Below are 18,352 nucleotides of genomic sequence, written 5' to 3'. Positions count from 1 at the left end.
GCTCTGCAGTAGCCAATGTTACAGAAGTAAGCATAGACAATTCAACAACCATTTTTCCTGGTTTGCTCTGCAGTGGCAGGACAGAGCACTTGAATCAGAAGGCTCTGTTGCCATTGGCAGGTCCTCTTTGTTGAGGGCTAGTCACTCGGGACATACCTCCCTCTTGATTTGTACACGACAAGGGTTAGTACTTATTTCAGGTTCATGATTTTATGGTTAAGGACAGGTCCACCAGACAAGATTTTACCTGAGTGTTAATGTAACCCCAATAACAGAGCTAAGCTCAGCTTTCTTAGATCTTTAACTAACAGGTATTTCTGGCTTTTCAGTCAGCACCCTAAAGCTAATATGAATTAAATTACTTTGCTGTGTGTTGTCTTCTTCCAGTGTTGCTGGAAGGGCCTGATTCAGCATTACAGGTGCTCACCTCCTTCACAAGGAGTGTTTCTGCCAGCGAGTGCTGTGGAGCTGTAGAGTGAAGGCAGCAGCTTTTTCCATTTCAGCTGATGCTTGCATTAGTAATTTTGTTTTGAACATTTACCTTCCTCTTCCTGCTAGTGGATTGGTTCAATCTGCCTCTAAGAGTTAGAACAGGATTTAGTCTCAGTATCAGCCAGCTTGGAGACCAGTCCAGTCCACACTGCTAGGTGAGATAACTGTCCAGCAGATAAAGACATTAACTCTCCTGGTTATCCCCATATCTCAGTGCCCCTTGCAAATGATTTAACATTCCAATTTATTGTAGTTTGCTGGTCGTTACTGATGACTTAGATGAATTCATAGATGATCTGGTTTTGCAGCCTGTGCTGGCCTGTTTAAACTGCACTGGGGTCTGCGTAGGAGTCACGGGTGACTATTCCTCTGATCTTGGCCACAGGAGTAACTTGACTGGTCTAAAAGAATTTAAATTATTATTTAAAATATTTACTCTCCCTTCAAACTGGACTTGCTATGAGCTAATACACCTATATCAGACTTTTACCTGCTCACAGCAGTTCAGTTTCTGTATTGTTCTCACTGAACAGCAGGGGTACAGACTTAAATTCATCTCTCCCTTTATTCCACAGCTCTAGCAAACCGCTCTCCCTGGATTTAGTGCCTGAACCACAGCACCTTCACCTCCTATATATCCTTGCAGAAGACAAATAATCATACTGGCAAAAATAAAATGCCCTGTGCAAAATGTTTAAAAGAATAATTTATTAGCAAGCCCTCTACAAACGGGTTTCAGCACCGGGGATGCATTTACTAGAGAGGCAGAAGAATCAGAAACATAGCAGTTCCCCAAAACTGGGACAGCTGTTGCCTGCCTCTTGCTGTTGTGTCTGGGGGCAGCACTGAGCTTCACGCCCATATCTGTACTACCGGACTGAACAAGAGCTCCTACTTGAGGTAGGGAGAGTTTTATAAGGAATTTGTTACATACTTAACCTGCGTTCACTTATGAAATACAGCATGGACTATACAGCATAGAGAGGAGGAGCAGATAAAATCACAAGGGTATTGGCACCATGCTGGACCCAGAAGAATACATGGGATCTAAGCTGTAGGTACTGGAAGGTGTGTAGGGAAGTTACCCAAGTGAGGAAGATCCAAAAGGTGAGTTTTCCCTTAGGTCTAAAAGAATAACCAGTATAAAGCTTTATTTCCACAGTTCTCCCAAAGGCTTATTCTGAACCTCCTGCATGGTTTCCTCTGCAACGGACTTGATTTCTCTGTGCAAGTCTTCTATGCTCTTTGAAGCGTCCATTGTCTATTTCCAAGACAAAAAATACAGAAACACATTCCTCAATTGCCAACACCAAAAAAGAAAAACCTCACCTTGCTGTTATCTGCTCCCCCTGTTAACTCAATATTGTTACTATTCACGAGCAGTGAAAAGAGTGAATTACACCTGTGCACTGTTTCTGGAGTGGAATTGGAAAAACTTATTTTGTTTAGGAATAGATATTTAAGTAGATGTGGGGCTGGATAAAGGGAAACACAAGAAACTGCTGCTGCATGTTGTTTGCTGACAGTCTTCAGGGCATATGACCTAAAGGCAGTTAAATGTTCTCACCCTGTACTGAGGCGCCCCAGAAATATCAGTGTATTGATCCTTCAGTGGTTCTTCAAAATAGACTCCACCCGTAATAGTTGTAACCTCTAAAAATCCATCATGTTCCAGTTTCAGCTTTGGGTTTTTTTTTTCTAAATACTCAAGCTGAGGTGAGTAACGGTTGTAGAGCTATAAGATGATCCTGATGTTTAAAGAATAGCAGCATGACTCGTGTATGGTTGAGGGAGTGACCAAGGTGAAGAAAGGATTTGGTGAAGAGTGGTAGAGAGGTGCAGATTTATCACAGTGACCTATGCAACACTGGCCCACACAGCATTGCTGAGAAAGAGCAGGCTGTGACGACAGGCAATAAAGACTTCACAATTAAATAGTAGCCTTTTCATTACAGCACAGCCAGCACCCCACTTTGTGCTCACACAATATCCTCAAGCAGCTTGCTGATCTCAGTTTATTTGTGTAACTAATGCTACTGAGCTGCATTTTATGCCTTGGACTAATCGGTTCTTTGGCAGTGTTTGATGTCTGTTATTCTGTCTGATAATACGGGGCAAAGAGACAGGAATGCTAACTATACTTTTAATGTGTACTGAAACTGGATTTCTGTGCCTATTTCAGGGACACCTATCATCTATTCTGATACATAGCTGTTTGATACTTGTGCACTTCAGAGTATTTTAAACGTGTTGCTAATACTTCAAGTGAAAACTCCTTTGAAGCAAGGAATAGGAAGACAAATAACAGAAAACAGGTAATAAAAGAAATGAGTTCTACTGCTGGAATCTCTGGAAAAAATCAGGGTTTACAGTCTATATATTAATTCCATATTGCCTCTCATGATAGCACATGTAGTTTTGTTAAATGAATTATTTTGGGGTTTTGTGCTATGGTACATGTTTTCTGTCAGCCTATTTTTTCAGTCATGCTGTAGGAAAGGCAATTTCCTAGCATAACTTTATTCCAATAAAAGTCCTAGTTTGGTGACTGTTGTACATTTAGGTTCTTTAGGTTCTGACAGTGCCCAAAATATTTCTACAGAGTCATGTTTATCTAAAACAGGCTGTGAAGAATTATGTTTGCTTTACACAGTCTGATCATTTGGCAAATCTGTGTACATCTCCAGCTTCTGATGGAGACGTATCCATAATCTCTGTCCTCCAATGTCTGTGTGAGATGTACAGAATAAACAGAAGATGCTGCCTGCATCTCATGATTGAGTACTGACAGGGTGATGGAGATGATAAACAGCAGGCCTACACTAGAAAGCCTCAGCCTAGGTGATCTACATGCAAGAAGAATGGGGAACACTTCCTCTTCTGGGATAAGACTGCTGTCTGTGCAGCCCTCTGCAAACAGATCCAAGGGATGAACAGGGCAAAGTGACACAGCCACATGGAACAAAAAACGATCATGTATTTGGAAAGATTTCTTGTAGCAGTAAGACAGCAAATGCAGATGGAAACTGGTCATGTGAGAACAAAGGTGATCATCAGTAAGGGAGACACAGGCAGGAGGGCCCCAGAAAACCTCCAAGGACTCCAGAATCCTTGGCAGGTGCTGCAGAATGCCAAGGAAACAGGCGGGGAAGAGCATGGGTGTGTCCCAATGCTTCTTACCCAGGTTTGTCAGTTTGTCTTTAAGAAAGAGAATGATTGCCAGAAAGCTCTTCTGCCAAACCAACTGACCAGCCAGCCAACCATCTTTCCCTCACCCCCATGGGGCCCTATAGAGCATCCTGGGACGGGGAGGCATCCTCCCTGCCACAGGCCACGCTGCCCTTAGCTGGTTCCCAACATGTCCCCCCAACCAGGAGCAGGAAGGGGGAGCACAGGGATGCAATGGGCACAATTCAGGAGCCGTCATGAGACCCCCCTACCCTGGTCCATGACAGGCCCGTTAGGGTTATTTCCTCACCTTCCAGTTTAACGTCTTGTCCTTCATCAGATGATAGAAAGACTGTAGAACTTTCTCTTGGAAGGAGCTGTTCTCATAACGTTCATTTCCAAAGTTCCCTCGTTCCGCTGCTTCCTCCAGGCTTAACTGAAGAAACAGAATCAGGTCTGGCTTTGGGAGTCCAATATCAGGCTGTTTGCACCAGTCCAGGCAGAAGTTCTGTCCCAAACAAAGACAACCGAGTTTGAGGTGAAAGGAATGAATGCAAAGAAGAGAAAGAAGCCAGCTTAGCTGGAGAGGGAGATGGGGAAGGAACAGCCAGAGAAGAGATACAGCCCAAATCACCAAGCACAGGACTACAAAATGAAAAGGAGATATCCCAGCTTATCATGTGAGAATCCAGTCTGATAATTGTGGGGGGCCAGATTTTGCTAGGTGCTCTGCACCTCTCACACTCACTGACGTCAAAGAGAGCTAGAGGTTTAACATCTCTTCTGTAGAGCCCATCAGAGCTGAATACCAAGTCATGTTCTGAGTCCCCATACTGCTGTTACTGGTCTGAAACTGTGATCAGTCCAAAAGAAAGCTGCTTTCAAATACAAACACCACGCAGCTTTAGTGTGGATCTTTCTGGCTTTTCAAATACCTACCCTATGCTTTCTCAGCCTACCCAGGAATTTCATCCCAGACACAAGAGACAAAGTTTTCCAACTTTCAGATCTTGTTGACAGATTTGAAAACTTACATCAGGGCACATGAACACACAACACGGTGCAGAGACCACCGAGGCGTGTCCACTTACTCATCATCCACATAGGCACCAGTGATACTATTAGGGGGATCTTAAATATATCAAGAGCAACTGCAGGGTTCTGCAGGTGAGGGCGCAGGGCACGGGGGGCCAGGATCTCCTCAGTCCTTCCAGGAAGCAGGGAACGGCTTCCTGGCAGGAACGAATGTATGTCAACTCTCAGCTGCACAGCTGGCATTGCAGGCAGGGCTTTCAGCTTCTACAGCCACAGATGCTCTTTGAGGATCGGTGGCTACTGAAGAGGAATGGGATTCATCTGACAAAGTGGGACAAGAGCATCTATGCAAACAGGCTTGCTAAACCAATGAAGAGAGCTTTAAACCAAGTATGTCAGGGGGAAGGTTTGCAATCTGTAGAGAATTGAAGATGGGAGGCCAGGAGGAAACATCTGGGGGATGACACAATAATGGAGGCTCACCTAAAAGCAGGAGAACTGAGGCAGAGTAACACAGGTGATATTGGAGTGGGGCCTGCTACAGACTGCCTGGTTGAAGAGAGGATGTTGAGGAACCTTTAGACAACTGGAAGAAGGATCTCAGTTGCAGGTCCTGGTACTCATGGAAGGTCGCAACCACCTGCCTATCTGCTGGGCACAAGCAACCCATTTCTGGAGCATGCTCAAAAAATGCTTGACACAGTGATTGATGAGCCAGTGAGGGGAGGGACCCTGCTGGATTTGTTACAAGCAAGAAAGAACTGGTCACAGATGTGAAGGTCAAGGGCAGCCTTAGCTGCAGCAAACATGAGCCAGTGGTTTAAAATCTGGAGAGGAGTCAACAAGACAAGCAGAATTGCCAGCGTAGACTTCAGGAGAGATTTCTGCTTATTACGGACCTCTTAGCAGGATGCACTCAGAAACTCACATGCAAGGCAAAGAGGCCCAGAAGAGCTGGTTGATCTTCCCGGGTAGCCTCCTTGGAGCACACAAATGAGCACAAGACTCAGGAGTATGTTATAGCTGCGCAGAATGACCCAAAGGGAAGCTGACTTGTCTTGAAAGCAGAGACAGGCCAAAATGTACAAGTGGGCATGCGAGAAATTCAGGCTAAATGAAGAAAATAATTTTTACCATGAGGGTGAGCAAACACGGAAAAAAAGAGCCCAGAAAGGTTGTGGATCTACATCCCCGGAGATACTCAAACCTTGGCTGGATGTGGCCCCAAGCAGCCTGCCTGACTTCAGACCTACTTTTGAGCACAAGGTTGGGCTTTGTGACTTCCACAGGTCCCTTCCAAGTACATGGTTCTGTTATTCTCTGCAAACTTACAGGCCAGCAACCAAAGCAAGCATGGAGAATCTCAAATAAACTTCTATTATCATTCTCCAGAGTCAAACACACTGGCTTCCCCACAGCCAGGGTCTGTCCAGATTTACAAGAAATAACCAAATTAGTTTCTCTGCTCTTTCTGGGGAAGGGGCAAACCTAGGCAAACAGACCATGTCAATACCTGAGCTTAAATTTCCGCCCTCAGTCTCAATCCACATTTCCCCGGAACTCTGGAGCCTCAGTCATCAACACAGACATCTCTATCAGGCCTCCAGAGCTGGAGCTGCTTCCCCAAATACAGAGGGGCAGCAGCTGCTGTAGGCCTCACCTCTTTGGCACTTGTGAAGGCCACTCCAGAAAAGGCGTATCTGTCAACCACAAGCGTGATCCCTTGATGTAGTTTCTCTTTCATCAACGGTCTGAAAACCATGTGGGAGAAAAAAAAAAAAAGTTACACTCCTTTATAGTCATACAAATGAAAGGAGTTTATCTAAAAGCTCATGAGGCCAGTGTTTCTCTGCTAACATACGTCATCATTAACAGTGATCATTAGCACTGTCAGGTTATCTGTGACGCTCATCGTGGCTAAACAGCTATTTGTATTCTGTCATCTAAGAGACATGAAGCAAATACCCTTTCAAGGCACCCAAGTCCAGGGTTCCCCAGTGCAGGGCACTGCTCTAGGCAGCTCCAAAGCTTACAGGCAAGATCACAGCTGAACTATACTCAGACATGACCAGCTTAATCCTCTTTGGTTTTTAAATGGTGCAGTTGATTTGAGATACACTCTGCCTTGGCCGAAATGTCCTTTATTCATGACAGTGACATTTCTTGCTACAGATCACTGATCTGCCTTACACTTTCCCAGTCTGCTTGGCACTGCCACTACAGCAAAATCAGTGAAGGCTGGGGTTTTTTAATACATTTGCAATCTAGATTTCCAGGTAAAAAAAACCAGCTGACACTGATTCCCCTAGCTCCACGCACTCAGGGGCCAAAAGCAAGGACGGCCACTTACAGCTGAATGCAGAGGGGAAGTTTGGGCACAGTTCCTTAACCACTGTTACTCACATGGACTTCCTTGCAAAGCAAGGTCTCTTCATTCAGGAAAGCAAATTCCCAGTCTAGGCTTGTACAGTCTCAGCTTCCCAATTCTTAAACCCAGTACAGCACAGGGATTGGAAATAAATATCACACCTGACGATTTCAAAAAACCAAACTGTGGGATTTGATCTGAGATTAAATCCAAAGCTGTAAAAGTCCCTGAGACATTGCCTCCAGCCATGTTTCCCTCACTAAACAGGGTTGTACTCTTATTCCTTCTGTACCCACTACAAGCTAAAACCCCAGGAGGATTCAACACCACGTTTTTCTTTTACAACTTAACAAGAATTATCTTTACACATGTTCCCAGCGATTTGCAGAGAAGAGCAGGTGAACGGTGTGGTCCTCCAGGTTCTTCTCCTTCGCCAGGTAGGAGCTGATCAGCCGCCCGATCTCTGTTGTTCTCTCTGCAGGAGAGATGGGAAGAAGGAGCAAATGCTGCCCTGAGCTGCTCTTGCCAAAGGGGCGTCCATCTGTCCTGAGGGTCTGTCCGCCTGTTGTGTGTGGGAGGTTGGTCTGTAGAGGGCCAGCGTTTACCTGCCTGTCACGGGGGAGCAGAGGTCAGTCTGTCCGGGGATGGGGGTCTGTCTGCCTGTCACGGGGGGGCAGAGGTCAGTCTGTCCGGGGACGTGGGTCTGTCTGCCTGTCACGGGTGGGAGGAGGCCAGTCCGTCCGTGGGTGGGGGCATGTCTGTCGCGGGTGGGTGGAAGTCGGTCTGTCCAGTCTCTCCGCCTGTCATGGGTGGGAGGAGATCGGTCTGTCTGAAAGCGGGAGGCCAGGGGCCGGGTGTGCTACGCGACCCCCGGGACAGCGCCCCCGCGCCCGCCGGGACCGGGACCCATCGAGGGCGCGGGGAGGGGGTGCGCACCGGGTGCCGTGGCCCGACCTAGAGGGACTCCCTTGCTTCCTCCCCTCCACCCCCGTTCCCTCCGGGGACCGGCAGGCCCCGTACCCGGGAAGCGGAGGAGGTCGGCTCTGTGCCCGTCGGCCCGGAGCGCCTCCACCAGCCGCCAGCCCTGCGTGCTCTTCCCGGCGCGGTCCACCCCCTCCAGCACGATCAGCGCCCCGCGCCGGCCCGCCATTGCGCGCGGTCCGCCCGGCCGCCCCACCCCTTCCGCTACCACCCTGCCAATCCCGGCGAGCGCCCCCACGCCGCTCTAGGAGGCGAAAGGGCACGGAGGCGCCGAGGCGGGAAGGCCAGCACCGCCTCCCGCCCGCCCTGCCCCTCATGAATATGCAGCAGGGGCGTCCCGTCCACCAATAAGCTCCCGGCGGGTTATAAATATGGGATGAGGCTGGGGCCGCGGCCCTTGTCATGCGGGCCCGGCAAGCAGCGGGAAGCGGCGGCGGGGCGCGGGCCGCAAGATGGCGACCGCCATGTACCTGGAGCACTACCTGGACAGTGAGCGCCGGGCCCGCCGGCGGCGGCGGAGGGGGGCGGTGGCGGCGGCAGCAAGGGGGGGGAGCGGGGGTTGGCGGCGGGAATTAGAACTACGCCACGGGGGGGGGGGGGGGGGGGGGGGGTGTGCTCTACGTCATCAGCCGCCGCCGGGCGTCATCGCTGCGCGTCAGGGAGCCGGTCGGTAAGGTGATGGCCGGTAGCGCCGGTGCCGCTGGGCTGCCGCACCCGGCCCCTTCTGCCTGCGGCCGGGCTGCTGCGGTGCCGGTAACGGCGGGCGGGCCGAGGGGCTCCCGGCAGCGGCGCCGGCCGGTTCCCCTCGCGCTGCGCGCCACCGGGCGGCTGATAAACAGCGGGAGTAACGGGGCTGCTGGGCAAGCCTCAGCCCCAGGAAGGTCCATGTCCACCCGCGTACCCCTGCCGAGGCTCTCCTGATGTAACCGGGCGGTTTACGTATGTCAGGCTCAGCGCGCCTTCCCGCGCGGGCCTCCTGTTGCAAAGGCTTCGGTCCTGGGGTGCTTCTAGGCGAGAAGGGGGGCCGCACGCCGCTTCTTCGTGTCTCCGTGTGGCGTAGCTGCGGGTGTTTCGACCGCTGGCCCCGCGCCGTGGTGCTGCTTCCAGCTCTGCAGGGTTTGTGTCAGAGGCGGGAGGGCTCCTATGAGGAGAACAGGCTGTAGTGTTTCTTGGCTTTTGTGTTCCAGGTATTGAAAACCTGCCATGCGAACTGCAGAGGAACTTCCAGCTGATGCGGGAGCTGGATCAGAGAACAGAAGGTGTGTTCAGGTATTTCAGTAAGCAAAGTCTGACACGGAGCCTTGAGCTGAAGGATGGGAAGAGCCCTGTGGAGACTAAGCTTTAGAGGACATGTCTAACCCTCTATCTCTTCTCCTTTTCTTGACCTGAGCACTGTGCGGTGTTTGTTTCTTTTCTGTGGTGCCTTCCAGCTCACAGGACCAAGTTTTTTTTTCAGCAGCTGCATGTTAATTTGTAGCTGTGCGATTGCTGTACCTGATGGCCCCTCAGATGGCCTTACTTTGCATGCATTTCCACATCTACTGAATTGTAGATGGCTGTGTGTCTTTCAAGACCTTTTTTTCTTTTTTGAGGTTTGTGTTGGTATCTGGTTGTACAGAAACTATTTTCAATTTGAACCGTTAGAATGGTAAATGATTTGTGTAACAAATACAATGTTCTGCATGTGGGAAGAGAGGCTGAAGTTTGGGAACCTGTTGGATCAGTTTCTGATCCTATCTGTAAGCCCCTCCTCTGAATTAACTGTAAAGTACTTGAGAAATCAGAATCATACCACAAGTGTTAAAGAGTGAATACCTTTAACTTCATCTTTTTTAAAAAAGGGAAATACATTAAAGGATCAGGGGAAGTCAGGAGAGGTTTTCTAAATACCCTAAAGAGGCAGGAAAAAAAAGTACTTGCTTTGGCAGACAGCTTTCTCACATGTACATACTTTGCTTTTCAGATAAGAAAGCAGAAATTGACAGCCTTGCAGCAGAATACATCGAATCAGTGAAGCACATGTTACCTGAGGAGCGAGTGGAACACCTGAAGAAAATCCAGAGTGCCTACAGCAAATGTAAAGAGTACAGCGATGATAAAGTCCAGCTGGCCATGCAGACGTACGAGATGGTGAGGGTCACAACCAGTGAGACTTTTGTTAAAAACGGTCATTCTCTGGAGTGGGGCTGCTGGACATAGAAGACATTTCCATAGTGTCGTTTTCCCTGACATATTTATGTTTGGGGTTAAAGATTTTACTGAAATGAATTATTCTTAAGCTTACTTTTCTTAGTGTTGTCCTCCGTTGTGTTAGCAGGTTTTGTGTCAAGGAGTCTTCTCTTCTGCTGAAAGGTTAAATGAGTTGATCCCACTTGGAGATGGCTTGATTGGTAGTACTCCTCTGCTGTGTAATAATGCCAGAGAATTTATCCCACTCCCTCCTCCCCAGCAGCTCCCCTGTCACCTGATAATTTATTTAGGGCCAGTCTTAGTCAAAAACAACACTTTTTTGCAGTCACCTTCAGCACTATACTGTGGAGGAATTGTGGGAAATCTGCTCAGTTACCTTGGTTTCCAAGTGACCAAAGAAAGCAGACCTGTCAGCTCCACCGTTCTGGTCGTATGTCAGACACCAAACTTTCCTCAGTGGACCTGATGAGAAAATAAAATTTCTTAAGATGCAGCTTTCCACTTTTCTCTTCTGCCCTTACCCCTGTGTCCGTGTAGCTGTCCCTGGAACAGTTCTTACCTTTGTGTGTTTTATCCCATGGATAGAACATCAGTGCTTTTGACTACTTAGCTTGTTTTGTCCAGCTTCTAGAGCTGCTTTGGGTTCTGCTACATCTGCAGCTGCAGGACATTTTATCACCCTCATACTGCAGAAAAGTAAATGCAATCCCCGTGAAATAAAAGTATCCTAGATAGCACTGATTTGAGGACTAGGTATTGTGGGAACACAGTTGGGGGTGGGGGCTTAAAATGCCTTTGCTACCTCTCTGTTCTGTAAGCCATGTTACTGCAACCAGGGTGGTACAGGGTATTTACTTAACATGTATTGACTTGATATTGGAGGTAGTCAGTGGAAGCCTGTATTTATTACTAAACTTCTTTGAATAGCATGCCAGTGAAACACCAGAAAAAAATAGACTGATCTACTCAACGCATTTCATTATACATTGAATAATGTATTTTGAAAATTGCAGGGAGGAAACAATTCTTTTTAAAATCTATCATCATCTTGTTTTGTTCCACAAACCATTAGTCTAAGTTGCTTTGACTCTCATTTATACCACCTCCTTCCCCCTTTTCCTTCCTTTCTCTTTGCCTGTATTGGCATTAGGTCCTCCTGCTTTTTCCTATATTCCATTGGCTTTATCTTTTTCTCTCTGCTTTAATTCCCTTTATGCATACCATTTTCCTTTTTCCAGTTTCATACCCTTCATGCCTTGCTTTGAAGTATTATACTCCTGTTCATGCTGATAACGGCTTTAGACCTTCCTGTTTTCGTTTGGGGATTTTAATTTTTTTTTTATTCAGTTTGTGGTTTCCTCTTCTGTGCAGGTGGATAAGCATATCCGCCGGCTGGATGCAGACTTGGCACGGTTTGAAGCAGATCTGAAAGATAAACTGGAAGGCAGTGACTTTGAAAACCCTGGATCTCGAAGCCTGAAAAGTGTGTACATTTTATGTTTGACAGCCTTTTCCAGCACTGAGCATATCTAACCAGAAAGACTAAAATATAAAGCAGGCTATTATTTCTGGAGGAAGAAAAGAAGTACACTATAGTGTACTTCTCTACTTGTTTTTAACACTCTTCAAATATTTACAGTGTTCTGGTAGGCAGTAAACAGGTGAAGAAAAATCTAATGCTGGGATCCATCTTACTGTCCCTGCTTGCCAGATTCCCCTCAGGTGGCCTACGGTTACTGGTTGTAAGGAGGCTACTGGCCAAGGGCAAGCTAACTGTGACAAAACTGAACTGGTGTTCTTGCAGCTCTTGAGTGTAACAGTTGTAGTTTCAGGCTTGATCTGTTACTGAGTAGGTTCTAAGATCTCTTTGAGGAGAGATGTGTCAGTTTTCTTACCTTTACCAGAATTTGAATACTAATCAAGCTCAGAACAGCAGGAAAAATTAGGAATTGAAGGAAGGTACCAGTTTCTCTAATGCATACTGGATATCTCATGTGATTACAGTGAAATTTGAGCATGGTTCACAGCAGTACAGCTTTATGCCTTTGAACTGTGAAATAAGGGGTAAGGTCAGGGATGTGGAGATAAAAGTTACATTAGTTATTGAGTAACCAATTAACTGTCTGAGTGTTTAAAAATACACTGAGATCTAAAAAAAAGTTACAGCATGTCTAATCAAACGTGATGCTATTTATATCTTGTGCAATGGTATGGGCTGTCATTGTACTGCAGTGATTTAATTGCCAAAACTGCGAATGCAAGAGTTTGGTGCTCAGTCGTACTACCTGCCAATTTGTCATGTTTGTGGCATAAAAATGTATTACAGAATTGGCGTTCATGTTCAGTTACATATGAAAGAAGGTTTTCAAAACAATAAATGCATCAAAAGAAAAATATCTGGGGATTTTCCCGGTATTCCGATAAATTGAAATGATGAGGTTTTTTCCTTTATAGAGGGACGAAGTCAGAAAGACAGAAGAGGCTCTCGTGGTCGAGGCAGGCGAACATCTGAAGAAGATACGCCAAAGAAAAAGAAAATCAAAGGAGGGTAAGGCATACCCAGTCACAGCTCTGGTGACTTTGGCTTGACATTTCATGAATTTTCCACAAGCTCATGTTACCCTATTTATGACTTGTGTCTGGATGGTGAGCAGTGTTAGTGTTCTGTTGTTACTCCGTTTCATTAGTGTCCTGCTTAGGACAAGTCGGCTTTGTTAGTGAACTCCTTGGTTGGCATGTGGAAACTCAGCATGCTTGGAAGCTGAGTTCATGCTTCCCTCTGGAAGGGCAAGCTTCTCTGTTGCTGTTGGCAAGCTGGGGCAAAATAGCTTTGATTTTTGTCATGCGGCTATTTTTAACAGTTGTTTGTGGTCTTGATAGTAAAAAGAAACCCTTGCCCATTGAAAGAAAAACTGATGTTTTATTGTTCTAGACATCTTGGAGAATTCTGGGGGTTGTTTTTCAAACAATGATGCCCTAAATAGTCTTGAGTAATCTATTTTGATTTTGTGAAGCAAGGAAGAAAGCACCTCCCCCCTCTATCATGTGCTTTGTATTAGAGGGGCCCTGTTAATTCTAATTTTTCAGTTAGCTAAATGGAAGGGTGGAAGAGGGAAAAAAAATAGTTTCCGCTGAGCATTACTGACATGTCAACTTAATACATTCCTGTTAGAGTAAGGGGGTTCATTCATACCTGGCAAGTAGAAGAATATTTATATTAAAACTGACTGGGAGGGGGGAAAAAAGTCAGATTTGTCTGTCCGCAAGCAGGAACGATTGGTACACTAATTTTGTTACTGTAGTCATGGCACCTACAAATCACTCTCTTAATCCTATATAGTCAAGCGCATGTTTTGTGTTTGATCAAACCTACATTATGGTTTTAATTATTGGGTAATATAGGACAATGTAATCTAAACTCTGAAGCAGGGTCAGCGTGTTTTGGGAAAGATATTGTTAAAAACTAATTTTCCCAAGTGAGACTTAAAGCTTGGAAACATGTTGTTGCCTACAACTGCAAAGTGTTTTATCCTCAATCTGTCCTTGTTGACAGATCTGAGTTTGCTGACGCCATCCTCTCGGTGCATCCCTCAGATGTCCTAGACATGCCAGTGGACCCCAATGAACCTACCTACTGCTTGTGTCACCAGGTGTCTTATGGAGAAATGATTGGCTGTGACAACCCAGACGTAAGCACTCGAGATGATTTTATTTTCAGATGTTCGCTCCATCACAGCACTGAAATCCAAGGGGGGATGCAATTAGACAGTACAAAATGAAAGTAATGTTTGTGAAACACTAAGCATCTCCTCTGTGGGTTTTTCCTTTCTGTTTTGCAGTGCCCAATTGAATGGTTCCACTTTGCTTGTGTGGACCTCACCACCAAACCAAAAGGGAAATGGTAAGAAAGACAACATACAGCTTTTTGATTTTTATCAGGCTACAATTTGCCTCGGCAAGAATCACAATAAGAATTAAAACCCTGTTGTGACCCTTCCTGACAGAGGAGTTTTGCTCTTGTCATCTAAGGGTTTGCATCCTCTGTGGTTTGGGATTGTGTCTGTATGAAAAGAGAATGTACAAGTGGAACCTTCTCCCCAAAGTCTACTTCCACGGGAGCCTTAGATTCTGGTGGGAGCAAAACAAACACCCGAGCATATGCAAAACAGCAATTTTTGATCTGAGGCTTGTGTAAACATGTACATGTTGCATCTCAAGTTTGCTGTATTGTCACATAGTTATGGCTGTGGCTAAAATTGAGAAGACGTGTGTTTTCACTTCCGGAAGCAAAGTTTGAAGTCTGCTCTAGGTTTTGCTTATATACATGTTCATCTTGGAAAAAATTGATAACTCAGTTTCTCTTTAATGGACTGCTCTCATCTAATTACCAAGATGCCTATCAGAAACAGGCTTAAGTGAAAGTGAACTGCAATCATTGGAGGGAGGGGAAGGAAGGAATTGGAGGAACATCTCTCTTTCTTTTGCCTGTAGAGGAAGCTTGTGTGCCAAACTTGGAGTTACTCCAGGTAACTTCTAGGTGAATGAAATAAGGTGAATCACAGCAGTGAGGGGCTGATGAACCCTGGAAGCCTTCTAGTGCTATCTGTCACTTGTGCCCACCTGAGTTGGTACAGTTCCTTTCCTATTTGCCCAGGCTTCGTGCATGTCACAAAAATTGTTGCAGTTACTTAAATAGGCTGCTTTTAAACCACCCTCCCACCCACTTGTTCTCAAATAATAAAAAATGTTCTTGGGCTATGTGTTGTTAACTTCAGGAACTAATTACTGCTGCTTTTTCTCTGTAGGTTTTGTCCTCGTTGTGTTCAGGAAAGAAAGAAGAAGAAGTAAGATGTAGAGGGGAATATGTCCTCTGAGGCAAGAAGAATTTAATATATTCCTTCATTCATGTTGCAATACTATCTTTGATTCTTTTTTTTTTTTAACCTACCCTCCTTTTTCTGGTATGATATGTAATTGTCCTTTCCAGTGGCCAGTTGTAATTCCTGTTCTTTCATAAGAAAATTACTTCAAGAGCGAGTCCCAGATCCCTATGCCACAGGGATTTTATTTATGTTGCACTTGCACAGCACTGAAATCAGTGTTACTATGAAGTGCTAGGGCAGCCTGTAGCTGTAGTTTCTGCTAGTTTATAGGGTTCTGCGAAACCACGTAAGGCACTGCAGGAAAATAAAATAGCTGTATCTTCAGCATGCTGCATCGCCATCATGGAAATAGATTAGGCATGGAGCTTGCTGTGTCAGAGAAGAAGGAATTTTCTCCATAGCGTGCATGAAAGAAGTTGGCTCCATTGTTTAGGTGTGAAGTCCATTTGTTATGCAGTTTTGTAGTAGGGAAAGGAACAGGAAAGCTGTTTAACTGTTTCCAGTGTCCATTTCATTGAAGCCAATTACTGTGCTTAGTTTTTACAGGGCAGGGATGGGAGAGAGGTATGATCCTGTTTTCTCTTTTGGGGAATTTCTTCTGTCTACCTTTGCACTGCCTTTATTTTACTTCATCTTGCCCCCATTCACATGAACCTTAGCAGAAGCAAACCATTAGACTTTTCACCACCTCCTAGGAGAGGTTTTTCTCTCTTGGGAGAAAACCTTTTAAATAGAAAATTATCCTGCAGTGTTTCTTGGTGACAGTAATATCAAGAGAGGGTGTTACCTTTTCTGGCTGTTTCCATTTCTCTGAAGATCCTTTAAGTGCATTACTGTGAAGATGAAACCTACAGTATTCTTATAGAGATAGAAGGTCAGATTTAATCATAAAATAAGATGAAGGCCTGACTTTTGTTATTTGCATTTGCCTGTGTTGCACCTGGGTTAATCAGGAAAACAAGCAAGGCAAAGCTGAATGGCAAAGGCAGCCCTGGAGTAGCTTGGGGGTGGTTGAACAGCATTTGCTATGAAGCTCTGGTATTGAAGAAGGCCATTTAGCAGGAATGTTCTAAAATTACTTCTCTTTTTTAGTGGAGGTGCATTTGCATGTTCTTGACTTGTTTAAGCTGCCTTTCAGATAATGAATGTGAATCCTTGCTGTCATCACAGTGTCAGTTGCTGCAGCAGAAGGAAGAGAAGGAAATCAGGAGTAGGAAAACAGAAGTGTCTGTTTTTTCTTTCCTCTGAGTTACAGTGGATGCAGAAGTTGAGGGAAGAGCAGAGAGAACTCTTCTATCCATATGTATCTCCTGTGTTATGGGGCTTACCTGCCAACAATAAAAGATGTTATGGGGAAGGGTGGTTCTCCTGGCAGAGTGGGGATAAAAAAAAAGCCTCAAACCAAACCCGCCTGCAGCAGTAGGCACCAGGGTTCATGAACTTTGGATGTGATCCCTGATGGGTGTTGATGGCGGCTCTGTGCAGGGCTGTGTACTACTTTGCATACCCTTATGCGGGAACTCTTGGTATAGACTGCTGGAAAGGCATTAGGAAACTTCCAGATAAGCTGCTTTTCTGCTGTAGAAGCAATCTGAATAAACAGTATAGAAGAAAAAAAAACACTTCTAGGCAGATTTTGGCACCTGTTTCCAAAAGAAAGTCTTTTTTTTTTTTTCTTTTTTTCCCCCCTTTTTACACCGATCCTCTTCTGTTTTGCAATGAAAGAAAGTAGAACACAGCTCTTGCCAGCTTCCTTCCCCGCTTTGCTCTGTTGGGCTTTGTAGATGCTGCAGGTGTGTCAAGACTGACATAGAAGAAACCTCTTCATAGTGAGACAGCTTTTCTGTGAACATTTTGATTTATTGCATCTGCTATGAAAAAACAAAAAACATGTCTCCAGGGTCCTTTCATTTGAAGTATGGTGTTGCACGTGCCTTCGCTACGTTGCATCACTCCACGTGTTGTATATGACGTTTCCATAGTTACGTTTACAAGATGATGTGCATTTGTCATTGCTGCCATTGTAATAGCACCCAGAAAGCACACAGACAAATCAAAAGCAGATTGCTGGAGAGGAGGAGGAGGAAAAGCACAGTCACACAAACCTGAATGTAGATATACAGCCAGCCCTTTTTCTCTGTGCCTCTTTTTTTTTTTGAGAGCAAATTTAATCATGATGCCTCATGAGCCAGCCTGTTGTTCAGAAACCAGTGAGTGAGACCTGTACCTCATTGACCTACTACACTGGATTAATGCAGGAGTGTCACTGCATCCTGAAGGCTAGTGTTGATGCCATTTCAGGTTTTATTTTCCTCTTCCATCCAATGGTATTGTATACAACTTCTTCTCTCTCTTTTTTCTTTTTTCCCCTTCCACTAAGGCTTTATTAGTAGTGGTATCACCAGAGATTAAGCATTTGATTTGAAAACAGTCTCACAATTCCACTGTACCTCTCTGGATGTCTTGCTGGAAAATGGGTCCTTACAGAAGTGTGCAGCTATGGATGAGTAAGTGCAAAGCTGACCACCCTCAGCTCAGAAAAGATGGTCAGGTAGGACAGCAAAGCAAAAAGAAAAATAAGCTCTAGAAGGCAGCATCAGCCCTCAAAAGGAAGGATACTTTGCTAGGAATTCTGAACAATATGAGCTACAACATACTCCTCTGCGATGTAACATCTCTCATGTCAGAACATCTGACATCTGGTACCAGCAATAAACTGTCCTGCTCAGAACATATCTGCACAGGGGCTCTGACAGGCTCCAGAGCATCTCTTGGCCACTTACACCTGGCTTTAGAGATACTTTTTTTTTTTGTAAACTCCTTATAGACAGAAATACTGGTAGCCTTCATTTTTGCTTACTAAATGATTTAAGTCTTTCTCCTGAATCTTGAATGTAGGGTGTTAAAAATGCTTTTCTGGAGAAGGGTGACCAAGACTGTGATATGTAAAGGAATGTTCCACTAAAGACTGTCGAAACACCCAACTACCCTGTGGGGTCCAGCTTTATTGTAGCTCGTCCAAACTGGAGGTGAAACAACTTTAACCTGATCGTTCTATTTTTTAAAGGAATTAGATCTTATGTTCCCTTTGTAAATGGAAGAGAATATCTTTTTATAAAAAAAAAAAAAGAATGTAAAGTAAAAATGTATATCTGTATTTTTGGATCATGTTATAGATAATGAATATATTGTTATAAATAAAGTATTTTTGGGAACAAGTGTGCGAGAGCATGTT

The 18,352-nt window shown here is 45.2% G+C and overlaps 2 protein-coding genes across 4 annotated transcripts; one reads left to right on the top strand and one right to left on the bottom strand.

Moving 5' to 3' along the window:
• Nucleotides 1–1,182: 1,182 nt before the first annotated feature.
• Nucleotides 1,183–8,297, bottom strand: DTYMK (deoxythymidylate kinase). 2 transcript variants are annotated; one of them, XM_075099615.1, is made up of 5 exons: nucleotides 8,084–8,297; nucleotides 7,430–7,538; nucleotides 6,356–6,446; nucleotides 3,971–4,168; nucleotides 1,183–1,753 (listed from the first exon to the last, which is right to left on the bottom strand). In XM_075099615.1, exons 1-5 carry the CDS (start codon nucleotides 8,211–8,213, stop codon nucleotides 1,643–1,645), a joined length of 639 nt encoding a protein of 212 aa, XP_074955716.1. In that variant the 5' UTR covers nucleotides 8,214–8,297; the 3' UTR covers nucleotides 1,183–1,642. The 2 variants fall into 2 exon arrangements, with proteins under 2 accessions (XP_074955716.1, XP_074955718.1); XM_075099617.1 differs by lacking the exon at nucleotides 1,183–1,753 and adding an exon at nucleotides 3,448–3,690 and having other exon boundaries at nucleotides 8,084–8,243.
• Nucleotides 7,545–18,336, top strand: ING5 (inhibitor of growth family member 5). Of its 2 annotated transcripts, none has more exons than XM_075099613.1 (8): nucleotides 7,545–7,691; nucleotides 9,232–9,303; nucleotides 10,008–10,174; nucleotides 11,606–11,717; nucleotides 12,689–12,782; nucleotides 13,788–13,923; nucleotides 14,074–14,135; nucleotides 15,040–18,336. In XM_075099613.1, exons 1-8 carry the CDS (start codon nucleotides 7,550–7,552, stop codon nucleotides 15,080–15,082), a joined length of 828 nt encoding a protein of 275 aa, XP_074955714.1. In that variant the 5' UTR covers nucleotides 7,545–7,549; the 3' UTR covers nucleotides 15,083–18,336. The 2 variants fall into 2 exon arrangements, with proteins under 2 accessions (XP_074955714.1, XP_074955715.1); XM_075099614.1 differs by lacking the exon at nucleotides 7,545–7,691 and adding an exon at nucleotides 8,383–8,533.
• The last annotated feature ends 16 nt before the right edge of the window (nucleotides 18,337–18,352 follow it).

Source organism: Phalacrocorax aristotelis, chromosome 7, assembly GCF_949628215.1.
Source record: "Phalacrocorax aristotelis chromosome 7, bGulAri2.1, whole genome shotgun sequence".
NCBI lineage: Eukaryota > Metazoa > Chordata > Aves > Suliformes > Phalacrocoracidae > Phalacrocorax > Phalacrocorax aristotelis.
The sequence above is the reverse complement of the archived record's forward strand: the minus strand, read 5'-3'. Positions and strand labels throughout refer to the sequence as shown.